The sequence below is a fragment of the Crotalus tigris genome, unplaced genomic scaffold (assembly GCF_016545835.1).
Source record: "Crotalus tigris isolate CLP2741 ecotype Arizona unplaced genomic scaffold, ASM1654583v1 scf7180000018975.1359446, whole genome shotgun sequence".
Lineage (NCBI taxonomy): Eukaryota > Metazoa > Chordata > Lepidosauria > Squamata > Viperidae > Crotalus > Crotalus tigris.
In genome coordinates this window covers 277,038-292,027 of record NW_024097306.1, presented here as the reverse complement: position 1 = coordinate 292,027, position 14,990 = coordinate 277,038, and the positions used below count along the sequence as shown (strand labels likewise).

At 38.5% G+C, this 14,990-nt stretch overlaps 1 protein-coding gene across 3 annotated transcripts in view; it reads right to left on the bottom strand.

Moving 5' to 3' along the window:
• Window positions 1-2,026: 2,026 nt before the first annotated feature.
• Window positions 2,027-14,990, bottom strand: part of CCBE1 (collagen and calcium binding EGF domains 1) — a 163,443-nt gene continuing 150,479 nt past the window's right edge. For 2 of the 3 annotated variants that reach the window (XM_039358065.1, XM_039358064.1), the window contains exons 7-11: window positions 12,409-12,529; window positions 9,830-9,969; window positions 9,698-9,733; window positions 8,541-8,576; window positions 2,027-3,783 (exon numbers count right to left, since the gene is read on the bottom strand). In XM_039358065.1, the coding sequence (XP_039213999.1) occupies window positions 3,553-3,783; window positions 8,541-8,576; window positions 9,698-9,733; window positions 9,830-9,969; window positions 12,409-12,529 (564 nt within the window). In that variant the 3' untranslated portion in view covers window positions 2,027-3,552. Of the gene's footprint in view, window positions 3,784-8,540; window positions 8,577-9,558; window positions 9,734-9,829; window positions 9,970-12,408; window positions 12,530-14,990 lie in introns of all 3 variants that reach the window. The other variant, XR_005558508.1, reaches the window with a different exon arrangement.

Here is a 14,990-nt window from a genome sequence, read left to right as displayed (position 1 = left end):
ATTGAAAAAAATAACTTACAACCAGTCCTCACACTTACAACCATCCCCATAGTTATGTGATCAAAACTCAGGCAACTGGCATGTATTTATAATGGTTGCTCCATCCCAGGCTTTTGTGATTGCCACTTGTGACCTTCCCAACCAGCTTCCGACAAGCAAACTCAATAAGGGGAAGCTTGATTTGTGGCAAAAAGGTCATAAAATGAGGTGTGACTCATTTAACAACCACCTTGCTTAGCAATGGAAATTCCGGTTCCCATTCTGATCATGTCAAGGACTACCTGTATTTACCTGAATTGGACAGGAGGTGCCTATAAACTCAGGGAATCTGGACAAAAGTTTTAGATTTTAGCCATTCTTGGGGTGAACCCTTCCACATAATTAGCAGTTTTGAATAATAACAATAATATTTACAGAGCAGTCCTACAAAAGGAAAAGCTCGTAACAGAGGTACTGTGTTCTCCAAGCATTATTTATGTCCTTCCAATCAAAGTGCAAAGTGGAAAGGGGATACCACTTAGTATCCTTTTTGACTTTTAAAAATGTGGTCTCCTGAAAAAAAGGACTGGTGTCCTTTTTAGGGCATGCCAATGAGCTCCATGCCGTATCAGTTTGTACTGCTGTATTAATTAAGACATTCTTCCAACAACGCATCTAAACCATAGAGCAGCGGTTCTCAACCTGTGGGTCGCGACCCCATTTGGGGTCGAACGACCATTTCACAGGGGTCGCCAAACAACGCAGCCCGCCATTTTTTTGTCAGCTGGCGGCACCACGCATGTGCGCTGTGCTGTGCATGCACACCGCGCATAGGGTGCCGCCGCGCATGCGCACCGTGCATAGGGCGGCACCGCGTATGCGCGCAGCACATGGGGCGCCGCTGCGCATGCACGCCGCGCATGGGGGCACCACCGCGCATCCGCACCACGCATCTGCGCCACGCATGGGGGCGCCGCCACGCATCCGCGCCATGCATGGGGACGCTGCCGCGCATCCCCGCCGCGCATGGGGGCGCCGGTGCGCATCTGCGCCCGCCACGCATGCGCGGCGCGTCCTTATGACCGGGGTCGCCAGGAAAAAAAGGTTGAGAACCATTGCCATAGAGCTTTCTGTAAATACACAGGGCTTCTCCACTGGCAGAAATGTTGAGGGGGTTCCCTCTCTTTTGGGGAAGCAAAATTATTTCCAATTATTTTCAATGGCATTTGACCTTAGCATTGCACAGCATCCTTGGGGCAGTGGTTTTAAAAAGCGTTTTCTACCCAATCACCGTTTTATTGCAAATATGTTAAGCGACAGCTTGAAAAAAGAGAGAACAAAAATATACCTGTGATTGTCTCGTTACAGTGTTACAAAATAGTTGATTAAATTGGCATTAATAAAATAGCAATGGCATGATTTAAACAGAGCATATATTTAACTGCAATGGCAACCAAGAAGGCTTAATTTCATATACATATAAAGTTTCCATTCTAGTTCTGGCTTTATATCATCTTCCCATTAATTTTCCATTAAAATTCCAGACGTCTAATTCAACTGGTTCATTATTGTACTGTTGAACTCTTCCTTACAACAGACCTGCCAGTAGGAAGCAGGAGTGGACAGAGAGGCTCCAGTTAAAGACTTTCCCTCGTCAGGTGCCACTAGACAATGTTTCTCAACCTTGACAATTTTAAGGCATGTGGACTTCAACTCCCAGAATTCTGGGAGTTGAAGTCCACATGCCTTAAAATTGTCAAGGTTGAGAAACACTGCGAGTAGCAGAAGACACAATGATTAAGGCACCAGAGGCAACTGGGAGGGACCCATCTTGCTGCACTATTACAAGAAGAAACACTGAATTAATCACAGACTGACCAATTTGTAAGTTATAAGGTTTCAAAATACCACTTCAGACTATCCACACTGAGGATATTTTACAGGCATAAATTTAGATCTTACTTTGCGTCTGGTTCTATGTTCAGGTGCATTCAGCTAAGATAATCTCTCTGGTGAAGAAGGAAGAGTCAAATTCAAACAGAAGAAAAAGTGTTGAACAATAAAATATTTATATAACTTTATACATTATCAGTGCATGTTTAAAATAGAGTACAACTTTAACAGTGCAATTTACAAACCGTTTCGGCCACAGTACTGTAGCCAATATCCAGGTTTCTTTACCTGGACAGTTACACTGATGCACTTGGAGCTATCCTGCCTCTTTCAGAACATTTGCTATTGCAGATGTGAGATCATCCCTGTTGTGCTGATGTTAATCTATTGCAGGGGTCTTCAAACTTGGCCCTTCAATGACTTGTGGCATGCTGGCTGAGGAATCCTGGGAGTTGAAGTTCACAAGTCATAAAAGGGCCAAGTTTGAAGACCCCTGATCTATTGCATGATGCAGACAACCTTGACTGTGACATAGCTGACCCCTCCCCCATGGTCACATGATTGTATTTTCTTTCTAGCAGAGCAGTTTTAGTGGTCTCCACATAAAAGAATGTATTCTTTTCTAGAGAAAACACTCAAATATGCAATTTTCAGTGGGATATTCTAGTTACAAAAACTTCCTCTGGGTGTTAATCACTCAGGCTATGCTGAAAGATGCCTCCACTTTTCTGTTGCTATTAGTTCTCATTCAGTTTGATGAAAACCATTTTTTTTTCTTCCAAGGAAAAAAGAATTTCCAATGAAATTCTTATAAGTAAATTCTTGTAAAATTCATGCGTCTGTTCCCACAAGAAAGAGTAATAGTCATTCATTGGATGTCTTTGAAGGAGGATTAGATAAGTTCATGGAGGACAGGACCATTCATGATGAAGATGCAACGTTATCTCTGGCTTGAGGCAGTGGTGGGATTCAGCCGGTTCGCACCACTTTGGCAGAACCGGTAGCTAACTTTTTGTTGCCCAGGCCCAGAATGGACTTCCGGAAGCAACATCCACACAGAGAACTGGTTGTTCACATATTTGAATCCCACCACTGGCTTGAGGCCAGTATCTCTGCAGGGGGAAGATTGGTTAGAAGAGGCATTTTTCTGTCTCTTCTTTGTGGGCATCTGAGAGGCAACTGATTGGCCATTTTAAGAAGGTTCTGGACTAAGATAACTTTGGCCTGTTCTTCTAGTGGGTGTCCCACTGTACAGTTAGCTCTCCAGTTCCTGATTCCTACACTTTCTTTAAACGTAAAGGAAAAGCACTGTGTTAATCCTCCTGTAGGGCTTCTTCAGATTGGGAAGTGTGGGCAGGCAATAAAAGTAAGCTCAAAAATACCCCAAAAAATTCCCCCCAAAATTCCCCAGAACCCTGAGAGGTTAAAAAAAAAAAAGCGGAACTCTGATATAGGAAGAAACTGCAAGACAAGACTTTGATATAGCATCCTTAATAACCTACCTCATTGTTTGGACCATAATGTTTAGGGAAAGAAATGTAATAACCCTCCTGACACACGATCTTACTGTCCACTGATTTTTCTACTGCTAAGCTGGGGTGCGTGCAAATAAGCTGGCTTAAGTGACCTGTGGATCACAACCCAACCCCTTTTCACTCTTTCCAAAGCAGAGGTCCTTTTTTAATGATTGCCTTCTTCAGATGTTCTGGTGTCTTTTGGTATAGTCCTCTGTTTATAGTCCTCTCCAGATCCAATGTCTACATCCTGGTAGTTAGCAAATTCCTGAGGTAGTGGAAACTCCTCTGCTGATGAATGAGTCCTGTGTCCAAAGATCCTCTCTTGCAGCTCAGCAATATCATTCCTGATATCTGCCATCATCAACAGCAAGAAGTCAAAGGAACCTGGTGGCCCCTGAAAAAGTTCCAAAGGAGAGAGTGACATTACTTGTCTTTCATTGAACTGGGCACTACATCCATTTAACTGGATATTTTTAGATAGGTTGGCTTCTATTCCAGTTGTGCCCAGCCATAAACTAGACCCCAGGCATTTGACTGCCATGACTAGCAGTAGAAACAAAGCAATTTTTAGAGACTGTCTCATTTCATCTTAACTATGCTGGTGTAAAAAGCAATTTCTCAAACACTTATCTTAACTAGGGTCAATTTAATAAAGTTGCTTTTCTTTATTAATGAAATTTATATAGCTTCCCATCTTACCAAACGTTACTCTGGCTGGCACACAACAGTCTCTGCTCTGTTTTCCCCAACATTTTTTTTTATTATTATAAATTTTTACAATTTTACAATAAAAAACCCCTTCCCCAATCCCTCCCAACCCTCCCCAAAACCCTCCCCCCTTCTTCCCAGAGCTGAATACAGGATTAACTAGAACTTAAAAGGAAAAACTTTTAAACTCAAATAAACCTCAAACAAATATAATTACATTCAATAAACGAATTATTAAGTACTTTAACTCCATTATGTATGAAAAACAGAAAGAGAAAAAGAAGAAAAAAAAGAAAAAAAAGAAAAAAAGAAAAAAACCTTCTTTCAATACTATCCTATTAACAACCATACCACTATAATTAAATTTAACATTAAAATAATTTCTTTGTCATTACAATCCTACCAATTTACCATTATAATTTATTTTATCTATAATTCACAACTTCTGTTTCTTTCACAATTAATAAACCAATCATCTCCCTAACTTAATAACATTACAAAATATCATATTTCATATAAAGTAAATTAATTGGAATCTAGTCCGCCATTAAAATATTATAAACTTTAAGTATAAATTTAAATATAAATTATTCAGAAAGTTAAACAATATTTTCTGTTTTCCCCAACATTAATATATTATTATTTTTTAATCGTTTAGATATTCATAGTTTAACTTTCACTTGGTACTGTACCTCTGAGCATCACTGAAACCATCTCACCATACGGATTTATTTTTACAACTGACTAACTTCAAAAAAGATGATTTAGATCAGATGTAGATCGATCTATACAACATCCAAGGAAGGACTCCAGTGCTGTCAATTATCATAAATGTCAATATATTGGTTGCAAACATGGCTACTATAGACCCCGTGCATGCACGTTTCAATCCACAAATCTTACTATTGATTGCATAGGCTGAAAATTGCAAATGCAAATCAACCACTAAAAAGCAAACCCTCTCAAACAGAAAGAGTCTCGATAACATTCTGTTAGTCTGATTTCTTGTTTTTGGAGAAGAAGAACGAATAATAATCCATTTTCAAAATTCCTGGGGAAAAGAACAGATATTGCTCGCAGATGGATCTATCTTAGCACGACTTCAGGCTGTACAATTTTCTAATAATCTCAATCTGTCCATAACTGATAACTGCTTCATTAGGACATATGAAGCTTGTTGGAATCCTTTCAACTTTGCAGGATATTTTGATATCTATATTTGTAAATGAGTTGAATTGAGCCCGACATGCTGTGCAGGTCCTAAGTTGGCGTTTGGAGGCTGACAAGGATTGGTAAGGGAGAAATAAGCTTAAACTAAACCCTTTTAAGATGAAGCTGCTGTTTGTTCATAAACTTCTTGGTCAGCCTGAAGGATAGGTTTCAATTATGCCTCTAGGTGGAGCCAGGCTTCTGAAGAAGCAGGTCCATAACTTGGGCGGATCCTGTCAACTTTTTTTCCAAATCTCAGTAAGAAATTGATAATCCAAGAAACCAACCTAAAACCTCATATTAATGAGGTGCTGTAGAAAGGAGGATTCGGTAACAAGAATTCCAGCAACCGACCTACTTTCAGATTAACTCTGTTTATATTCGCTATGGCCAGTGGCAAGATGTTTTATCTTTTTTATTTAAGTGCTCTTGTGATGTGATGCAGAGGGTGTGACAAGCAAAAAAAAAAAAAAAAGCTTTGTTCTCCCTTTAAAAAAAGGGACAACTGCCTCTGCTCATAGTTTTGATAATTCCCTTTTCGGCCTGCAAAATTCTTTTGGATTCAAGGTTTCTGCTTAAACAGACTGGTGGCCACAGTGAGGAGGGCCTTTGCCCAGTTTCAGCTGGTGCACAGTTTATGGCTTTACTGGGAGGCATCAGCAAAGTGACTTCTGTCCTTAGCACCACAACTTAGTATTTCTGTAATGTGCTGCTGATGGCCCTGTACCAGAAGCTATAGGTGGTACAAAATGTGGTTATTGGGCTGTTGGATAACAGCTATTTTAGAGTTGCCAATGGGTTTCTGGGTTCAGTTCAAAATGCTGGTCAATTCAAAATATGGCACAATGCCAGGTTACTTCATGGACCATCTCTGATTCTGCCCATTTTGTCAGATCACTGAAGAGGTGACCTGTTCAGTTTCCTGCCCCCATGTGAAATGAGGGGAGCATTGGCTACAATGCAGATCTGCTTGAAGATGACCTTAACATTGTAGAGTATGCTGCCCCTGAAAATAGCTTGATCTTCGCATGGCTGATTTTTAGAAAGTTTTTTAAAGATTTCATTGTTAAACAAGCTCTTTGATGATTTTGATGCCTCATGGAGAATGAATATTGCTCTAGTGTGAAGATCATTCATACTGAGTAGTAAACACATTTAATTAATTAATAAATCTATACTTCAAGTAGCACATGGTTTATCTTTATCTGTAAAGAATTATTATGAAAACCTAATGGTGTATCAAATTCAGACATGTTTTGGAAAAAAGTATAAGTAGTTTTAAATCAGCCTATAGGAGCCTTGATATTTTACCATTTTTCATACTATCTGTAATATAAATTTCTTCATACTGGGAAGACTCAGTAGCTTATTTGGTTGATTATCCATGTAGAAAGAAAAGGCTTTAATTCATTTTCCATTAAATTCTTATCCTTTTTGTAAAGCTTTGAGTAACATTTTTGAAATTTTAAACACTGCATATCTTTCTGGGCATTACACAGTTGTGCCAAATCATTAAATAATATTATAATTTTTTACAGCTTTAGATATGTCATAGGTTTATCTAACTGTTTTCCGAATTCCTTTGCTGTAAGCATGTTAATGCAAAGTTCCTTTAACAGAGAGCAATTTAATTCATATTCAGCACTTTGGAAGTTCTTGTAAGATGGGTAAGTAGGAAATAAAGGCAATCAAAAACTAACCATCCTGTCTATCATTTTTTCCCTTGCAATACCCTTTTTTCCCCTTTAAGAGAAAGGAAATAATAATCTTCCTGCATCCCACTCAGTGACTCAAGGATGCGGAATTCTCATTCATATTTTTTAAAAATAGAAGCCTGCTAGCCATTTGCTTTTTAAAATTCTTGACATTTATCCAGGAGATATCCAAACTCCAAATGTTCTTTATTTTAAAGGAATTTCCCACTTGCAAAGAAACCACAACTGAGGAGCACTTATATACAGTTTAACATATTTGACAGTCTATTACATTCTGAAATAGAATTGAAGAAATTTTACAAAAATCCAACCAAAGCAATTTTCTTGTACAGAAGATATAAAGGCATAATATATTTCACTTGTAAGTAATAGTGTCTACTCAACAGTTCCAACAACCGTACACATATAAAACAACCTTAGTGCTAACTGGCCAAAAACTATAGAGAACCTAACATTGAATCAAGGCTTTCATCCTCTCCAGTGATCAAAAAGTTGTAAATAATAAGGGCAAGACTACTTTAAAAATATGAAATGTAGATACACTGAGATTGTAAATATTATTTATGCATATGAGTGAAAGGTGCTATATACATAGCTTTCTTCTCCTATTTTCCCCACAGCAACAATTCTGTGAGGTTGGTTGAAGTGGAAGAGCAATAGCAACAGCACTTAGACTTATATACCACTTCAACAGTGCTTTACATCCCTCTCTAAGTGGCTTACAAAGTCAGCCTATTGCCCCCAATATTGTCCTCATTTTACCGACCTTGAAAGGATGGAAGGCTGAGTCAACCTTGAACCAGTCATGATCAAAGGAATCCAACTCATGGTAGTGTGAGCTGTTAGCCTGCAACACTGCATTCTAACCACTACAGCTCAAGAGAAACATTTGCTCAAAGCCATCGTGTACGCTTCCGCAACTGAGAGTGGACTACAACCTAGTCTTTTCCATTTAATCACTCTAATCACTGTACTATCTTGGCCATCTTGCTAGTTACTCCAAGAAATGCATCCGCCTCCCTCCCAAAGATTTAATAAGGTAACCACAACAAGAGGATATCATCTTTGGAGCATCATCCCCATAGATTTTCCCTAATCCAACTTGTGTTCTGAAAAGTGCTAAAAACATGGCTTTACCATCATGCTGGGGATCTGGCTGTGATAGGACACTTGCGTGATTGTGGTACTATTTGCAACGTATGGATGGGTACACTGATTGTAAATGTCTTGGATAATTTTTTATGGTTTTTAATTTGGTTTTAATATAATTTTATGGTTATTTATATTCTGTTACTATGTTTTATTGTGGTTTTAATTTTGAGAGCCATGCAGAGTCATGTATGTCAGATGGGCAGCTGTATAAATTGAATGAATGAACAGCCTTCTATATCTGCTTTATTACAATATTATAAATGGATTATTTTTTTAAAATGAAGAACATCTGGTGTTCAGATACAGGACTTCCTGACTAATGTATAAACATATTTGTACTGAGATTAGATTTGGATGTGATACTTACGGGTGGACCCTTTTCTCCTGGTGCACCTCTCTCACCCTGTAACAAACATAATTTTGGTTAAGTGGTAAAACTGAACCAGATCTTGTTGATCTAAAATCAAAACTCCGAACAGTTGTCTTTACACACTTAGAACTGCCCTCCTGTGCTTATCAATTTAGAAGACAGAGTTGAGTGGGATTAAGTTTTAGTAACATGTATACAAGATTGCAGCCTTTAGTTTAGTTTCTTTTAACCAGATAAAGGAATTACTTTTATAGCAAAATTTATATTTGATTACCTATCAAAGATAATGCCTGCAGCACTTTCTAAGTATGTACCATGAGAACAAAAATGTATTCATTAGATTCACAATCATTCATATCCAAAGAATACTCACTGAAATTGAAGGGATTTATTAGTCATGACTAACTTAATTTTCTATTGATTGCAATGGATGTATTCTAAGCAGACCAAAGTTGTGATCCGAGGCAATAAAAACTTAAACTTCTTACACACTCTTAGTTTTATTTATCACTAAGCATAACATGAACAACTACAACATCAATTCTGAAATCATTCAGATCAACAAGTTTCATCCTATACTAAGAAGCTCCCTTCAAAACGTAAAGATTATTACACATTTATTTATTCACTTTGTGGAACTGCTTAACTGAAATGACTCAAGGCAGTGTGCAGTGGATTAAAGCATCTTTAAAGAAGGCAAAACAATACAGGACAAATATAATAATGACAGTATGTTGTGCAATACATAAACATTCAAGTTCTTAATGGTTTTCTGAAAGTCAGCAAAAGATATGCAACAGGAAATACATGATAAATCATAGATGAATAAACAGGGACTACTGCATCAAAATACTTTTTTGATGCTTCAAATTGCTATTCCAGTGAAACTTTTCTGTAGGTTTGTGGGTTAATATCTATGTATGTTAATTCTAAGTTGATTATTGGGGCAAATATTGGAAAATAAAGAAACAGAAATACTTGGGAAGTGGGAGTAGATAGAATCAAAATAGCCTACCTTTTTATTCACTTTCTGCCTTTCCACCTTCCAAAATTTAAGAAAACTGAATATGACCCTTTATATGAAAGAGAAGGACTCTCACAAGGAAGAAGAAAGGAGAAAAAGAAAGAAGAGGACAAGAAACTGTACTTCTGACCTTTGCTCCATCTCTTCCTGGTGCACCTGGAGGACCCTAGAAGGTAAAATTGCATTCCTCAAAAACTTGGTATCAAATCTGATCAAGAGATTATACTGTACACACACAGAAGAATGGAGACATGATACTGACCACAGGCCCTCTTCTGCCTTGTTTAATGTGAGAGAGGTCTGGAGACGGTCCCATCGGCCCCATGCCTCCTCTAGGGCCTGGCACCCCTGGAGGACCCTGGGATCCAGGGAATCCAGGGCTCCCTTTTGGACCTGCAACCCCTGAAATGGAAACAAGGCAGTGAAATTAATTCTGCTGGTAGTTTCATTGGACAATTTTGCATAAAAAAGGATGTTTATGATTTTCCTGTCAAGAATTGCAAGTAGACTTTCGGGCTGTTGACAAGTTTTTTTTAAAAAAATTACAAATAAATCAACCATAAGGGGGGAAAAAACTAGCAAGTAAATAAAAAAAGGAGTCAACAGCAATTAAAAGTATTCCAGAAGTGCTTTAAAAACCAAGTGAAGGAAAACAGCTTTTTTCTTGGTGCCAAGAAAATCAGGACCTGTTTCAACTACTGTTATGTAACTTGATGAATTAAAAATCCTTATATTAAAAAGAAGTGAAATTCTAATAATGCATAACTCTGAGTAGCAATTATTTGTCCTGGATACTGTCAGACATCAGGCACAGAATGCTCACCACAGACCTATTTGTAAATGGAAGAGAAAGGCCAGTCTGGCTGTGAAAATTCTTCCTTTAGACTAAAAAAAAAAAAAGGCAGGGAGGTGGCCCATAAAAGTATGTTTTAAATTCCCAGTGTGGAAAATGAACTTGGAGGCAAAATTGCTTACATGTTAACATCTTGCTTTCCAGATTAAAACCCACTAGCACAAACCAAGTGCTTTTTGCTTTGACACTGACAATAGTTGCCGTGTTCAAAATTGACATCGTTCACACCATTATATTGTGAGCTTAACATTCAAAGTTTGGTTGAGAGATAGCCTTATGTCTAAATAATTGCAAATATTACATATTTAATTTTTTCCCTCTGAATGTACTTGTCACAATCTCCTTCAGGTCCTGCTCTGCTACTACATCGTGCCACTTGGCTGGGAAGAATGAACAAAGAATGTTGGGAATGTATGCCAAGAGTGTATATTCATCCAGCTGCCCAGCTAAAGCAAGCACAGTTAGTACTCGACTTATGGACCACAATAGGGACCAGAATTTCCATAGTAAATTCTTGCAATTGTTAAGTCAAAATTAAGCACAAGGTATTAAGTATAAAGACAACCAAACTAATGACAACAGACAGAGCAACCAACCTTGCAGCTGACAATGAAGATATTGAAGTGATGAATAGCTTTTGCTTTTTAGAATCAACAATAAAGGAACAAGCGATCATGTAATACAGAGGTCCCCCACCTTTTCGGCACCAGGGACCGATTCTGTGGAGAAAAGTTTTTCCAAGGACCGGAGAGTGTGTGGTTTTGAGTGCTGCCTGCATCCCATGGATGGGGCTTTGCTTGTTTCTGCGGACTGGTTGCTGATATGCTGTGGCCCGGTACCGGTCCATGGACCGGGGTTGGGGACCCCTGATGTAATACACAGCAAACTAGCATTTTGTACAGCAGCCATGAAGGCTTTGGAACATTATTCTAATGGTGTGATGTGTCTGTTTTTGCAAAGATCAGGATCATGCAACCTGTGACACTCTATGGAAACAAAAGTTGGACTTTAAAAAAAGAGGACAGGAGAAGACTCCTGAGTATACTCTGACAACCAAGAAAACAAACCAATGAATTATCCAACAAATCAACTCAGAATTCTTACTCGAAGTACAAGCAACCAGGTTCAAATTGTTTTACTTTGGACACATTATGTGAGTACCTGAAAGACCAGGTTAGGGATAAATTGTCAATGAGCAAATCTTTCTATGTGAGCGCTGGGAGGCGAAAATGATCTGATGGCACATAATCAACTTGTCATGGTACAGTGCAAAAACAAACAAGCAAACAAAAATAGCAGAATTTTGTTTTTGTAATTGTACTTATTTTAATGTGTTATTCATCTTTTAGTATTAATTGTTGTATGCTGTCCAAAGTCACTTTTTAAGAGATAGGTGGCTACAGAAATTTAATAAATATAGAAAATATTAGTGTAATACAAAGTATAAACATGAGACAGTTATAGAATCAGCAATCCATAATATAATTCATTAGCAAAAGAACAGATTGCACATTATACCACAAAACACACGACATTAATAGGAACTGGGGTTGTATTTCCCAAATACCAGATTTGGGGTGGGCTATCTACTAAAAAATATAACCACTTATATAATAATGTAATGCTTACTTAAATACATTGCAATAAAAATGCAAGTTATAAAAGTATTCCAGGCTGAGATTTTCATGGAAAATTCCCAGTCCATTTCTAACTTCTGCCATTCCCAATCGTGAAGTTTACTAATCATGCAAAAACAGCACAACGTGGGAGTGGATAGTTTTCAGTTAGAAGAGAGAAGTGAAGTTTACAGCACCTTGGACAGCTCATAAGATGGGAGTAAGCCTGACTAAATGACCCTAACAATATCTTAAGAAAAATTAATGTCTGCTCCTGATCCAGGCTTCTTGTCTGAGGAGTGATACAGATGAAATATATGCAAATTTATTTTTATGATATTTTTAAATGTAGGAACTATTTTATTGTCTTACCTGGAGGACCCTGATCCCCTGGCTGCCCAGGAGGGCCAGGTATGTAAGCATTGGATGCAAGTACTTTTTCTCCTGTGATTGGTTTGCTAAGGTCAACAGCATTATTTGGTAGCCAAGCAACCTGCAATAAAAGAAGTGTCATAGACTAGAAGTCACTTGCCTATTCAACTTCATTTAGCTGAATGACTGACTTCATTAAGCAGTATAAGTTCTTTATCTCAATACAGGACTCAGCTACTATGTCCCTAACTCTAAGTTTGGAAGCCTCAAAGTGATAGAATGGATAGCATGCCAGGCTGCAATAGGAAGCACCATCTGCTTCCCAGCCTTTCTCCTTTTACTGAATAAAATGAGATAGCTTCCATGTTTGCTGTCTTGCATAACCTGAAGGAATCATGTAAACGTAATAAAACAACAATTGATGGCCTACATTTACTATGTTCAGATTCGAATTGCAACTGAGGACCAGAGTCAGAGTAGATTTGACTTCTGCCATGTAGCTTAGCATAATGTAGCTCTTCCCCCAATCCCTACCCCCAAAACTCTACTATACAGGAGGCCTCAGCTAGACTACTACTTTGCTTTGAAACTAGAAACACTCTGGCACTTTTATGATCATACTCAGAACTATGATCTATTGTTTGCAAAGGGGACAAAGTGGTTGATGTCATGTCTGACACACTGAAGGATTAAATTTATTGATGGATCCGAATACCAAAAAAGAAAGTAGGATTTAGAATGAAGGGCAAAATCCAATTCATGGTGGCTCAGTGGTTAGATGCAGTATTACAGGCTTATTCTGCCAACTGCCAGCAGTTCGATTCTCATTAGTTCAAAGTTGACCAATCTTCCATCCTTCCGAGGTGGTTAATTGATAAAATGAGGACCCAGTTTTTTGGGGGCAATATTCTGACTCTATAAACTGCTTAGAGAGGGCTGTAAAGCACTGTGAAGCGATATATAAGTCTAAGTGCTATTGCTTTGTACCCACACTGTGTATATAAACAGTTTGTTAGAATCTACAGCTGTGGTACTACCTAGGTCTCTCATCAGGGACTAAAAGCCTGCAAATATTCTGAAATACCACATCCATAGTTCTTTAACATTGGTCACATGGGCTGGAGCTGCTGAGATCTGAAGTTGAGGGCCTGCTTGCACTGGCCTGAACAGCTTTATGAAGGATTCATGATTGTACATGAAGATAACTCCATTCAAGACCTGTGCTCTACTGATAAGCCAGAGAAGGCTTTTCACTGCTAAAGTCATACTCCATACACTGAGAAAACCTTTTCTTTCTCAGATAGGTAGATGGGTTATTATAATTGTGTATTTAAGAAAGCATTAAACATATAAAAGACAAAGGTCGGCTTGCTACGGCAACCTGATTTTGTGGGTTGCCATAGATCATGTGAGTTGGCTCTCCCATTTGCCAGTATGCTCACTTGCCACTGTCTTCTGGAAGAACCACTGACCTCTTCTGGATTTCAACACTTGTCTGCTTTTGGTGTGGAGCCTTCTTATTGTCCTCACCAGATGCTAACACACACTGAACTCATTTCTGTTTCATTCCACTGTCTTGATTCAGTCTTGGAATCGCAAGTTGAGAATGACCTCAGCCTTACTTCATGCACAAATCTTTCCCCACAAGAATGTAAATAGTTGTACAGAACCCTATTGAGAGGGGCAACAGTCACGGAGATGAATTTTAACCCTTGCTGAAGCCTACATGTTATGTTGTAATTTTGAAGAGGTTCCATGCAAAAATAATTGCCGACTTGGCTTGGAGATGGACTGGCTAGGTCCAGTCTAGGACTTTCTTCTAATTAAATGCATACTTGCTTGTATCTGAGTAAGCACATACAGAATATTTGCACACATGGGATTGTTTGTATGCCTCGACTGTCTGTGATTTATTTCCTTTGGCAAAAGCATTCTGACTAGTTTTGCAATTCTGTCAAGGGGATAGAGTAGAAGATTAAACCAGAAATTTCTGAAAAATGTCTACGTCCAGGAAAGCTTTTCTGGCATGACTGCCCCAAATCCTAACCAATGCAGAGAATTCCAGAGGATAATTTAGGATCAATTCATGCATGATATTCTTCAAGATGTTTGAATTTTGCCATCACATACTAAAAACTCAGATTGCAATTTGGAAGGCATGTCCAATCCTGGGTTTGGTAAAAAATGGTCCAGTTTATAACTGTCTGTCATTGCTGCCTTCCATGACTGGAATTTATAATAATCTTCAAGATCTTACTATAAACCACCAGAACAATCATATCAACTAAGTGAGCCAATGTTTCATTTTACCACCCAAGGGATTGACAGCTGCAATTTTCGGTCCCACCCAATAATGTCCTACCTAGAAGCAACACTGAAATACTGCTTTCACACATTTTGTGAGATCTGTCAAGCCTGTCACATTTTCCCCAGAATGCTCCACAACAAGCATCTTAGGAATGTGGGGGAAAGTGAAAAGAAAGGGTAAAGCTCTCAAACATTGTGAGTTCACTATCTGCAATTTGCTTTCCGTGTAACGTTATGTGGGAATGACCTTGGGAAACAGGAGGAAGAGCCTCAGT